Raw genomic sequence first — 971 nt, forward strand, 5'->3', positions numbered from 1 at the left:
ATATATATATATATATCCATCCTTTCACTTACCTCTCAATGTGGTTTGCGAGCTCCTTGACCTCTTCCAGCAGTCGGATTTGAGCCGGGTCATGGCAGAGCTCAACGTTGGGCCTTTGGCTGCGAGAGAACAGTCGAGTCTGAGCCACTTTGAATGGAGCGTCTTTCTCTGCGATTGCCACACGTAGAGACTCCAGATTTTTCTCCTGATTTGCTGTCTCTGCTAGCAGCTTTAAGAGAGCACATAGACATACCAAACTAGTCAAATTATAACCTAAAAAAACTAGAATGAAACCCTATAAAAGGATCCGGGATGTTACAGACAAGATTACATTGAAATTGATCCTAATTACTCAAATGCTAAACATATAAATTTTTGACTTTGAATTTTGCCGAGTGTTATATGGCTAGTTACTAAGGATGCACAATAGGCTATATTATTGTCAAATATTATTAAATTATTTTAATTTAGCCATGACCTAACACTCACTCAAAATTAATCTTCAATGTTTAAATATGAAATAATATTTAATATAAAATAGATACAAATATTTAATATTGAATAAAATTGTTAAATATAATTTTAACAAATCTCAAAATAAATATATTTTTCATAATATATATTATAATGTTGCTGTGCCTTAATTCACTAGTAGAAATTATTTTATACTACAAGTGCAACTGACTTCATTGAGCTGGTTCTCAAGCTGTGTTTTGGCAGTTTTGGTCTCCTCTATGCGGAGCTCAAAAGCCCTTCCCGTGGCCTCGTACTGTCTGCGCATGTCTGCAGCCGTCTGCTCGAGCAGGCTGTCCACAAGAGCTCTCAGAGAAAGAGAGTTGTTCTTCTCCTTCTCGGCTTTGCTAATGTTTAAGATGCAGAGGCTCTCCCACTCCTCAGGAGTCACTGCAGTTCTGGAAATAGTAAAAGAAAATGTTTATATATATATATATATATATATATATATATATATA

At 35.4% G+C, this 971-nt stretch overlaps 1 protein-coding gene across 1 annotated transcript in view; it reads right to left on the reverse strand.

Annotated features, from left to right (window-relative positions):
• Positions 1-28: 28 nt before the first annotated feature.
• LOC107577743 (inositol polyphosphate 5-phosphatase K-like) overlaps positions 29-971 on the reverse strand; it is a 12,917-nt gene continuing 11,974 nt past the window's right edge. The window contains exons 9-10 of the mRNA XM_016263783.1: positions 686-911; positions 29-229 (exon numbers count right to left, since the gene is read on the reverse strand). Coding sequence (XP_016119269.1) covers positions 29-229; positions 686-911 — 427 coding nt within the window. The remainder of the gene's footprint in view (positions 230-685; positions 912-971) is intronic.

This window comes from Sinocyclocheilus grahami, unplaced genomic scaffold, assembly GCF_001515645.1.
Source record: "Sinocyclocheilus grahami isolate Dianchi unplaced genomic scaffold, SAMN03320097.WGS_v1.1 scaffold7053.1, whole genome shotgun sequence".
In the NCBI taxonomy this organism is placed as follows: domain Eukaryota; kingdom Metazoa; phylum Chordata; class Actinopteri; order Cypriniformes; family Cyprinidae; genus Sinocyclocheilus; species Sinocyclocheilus grahami.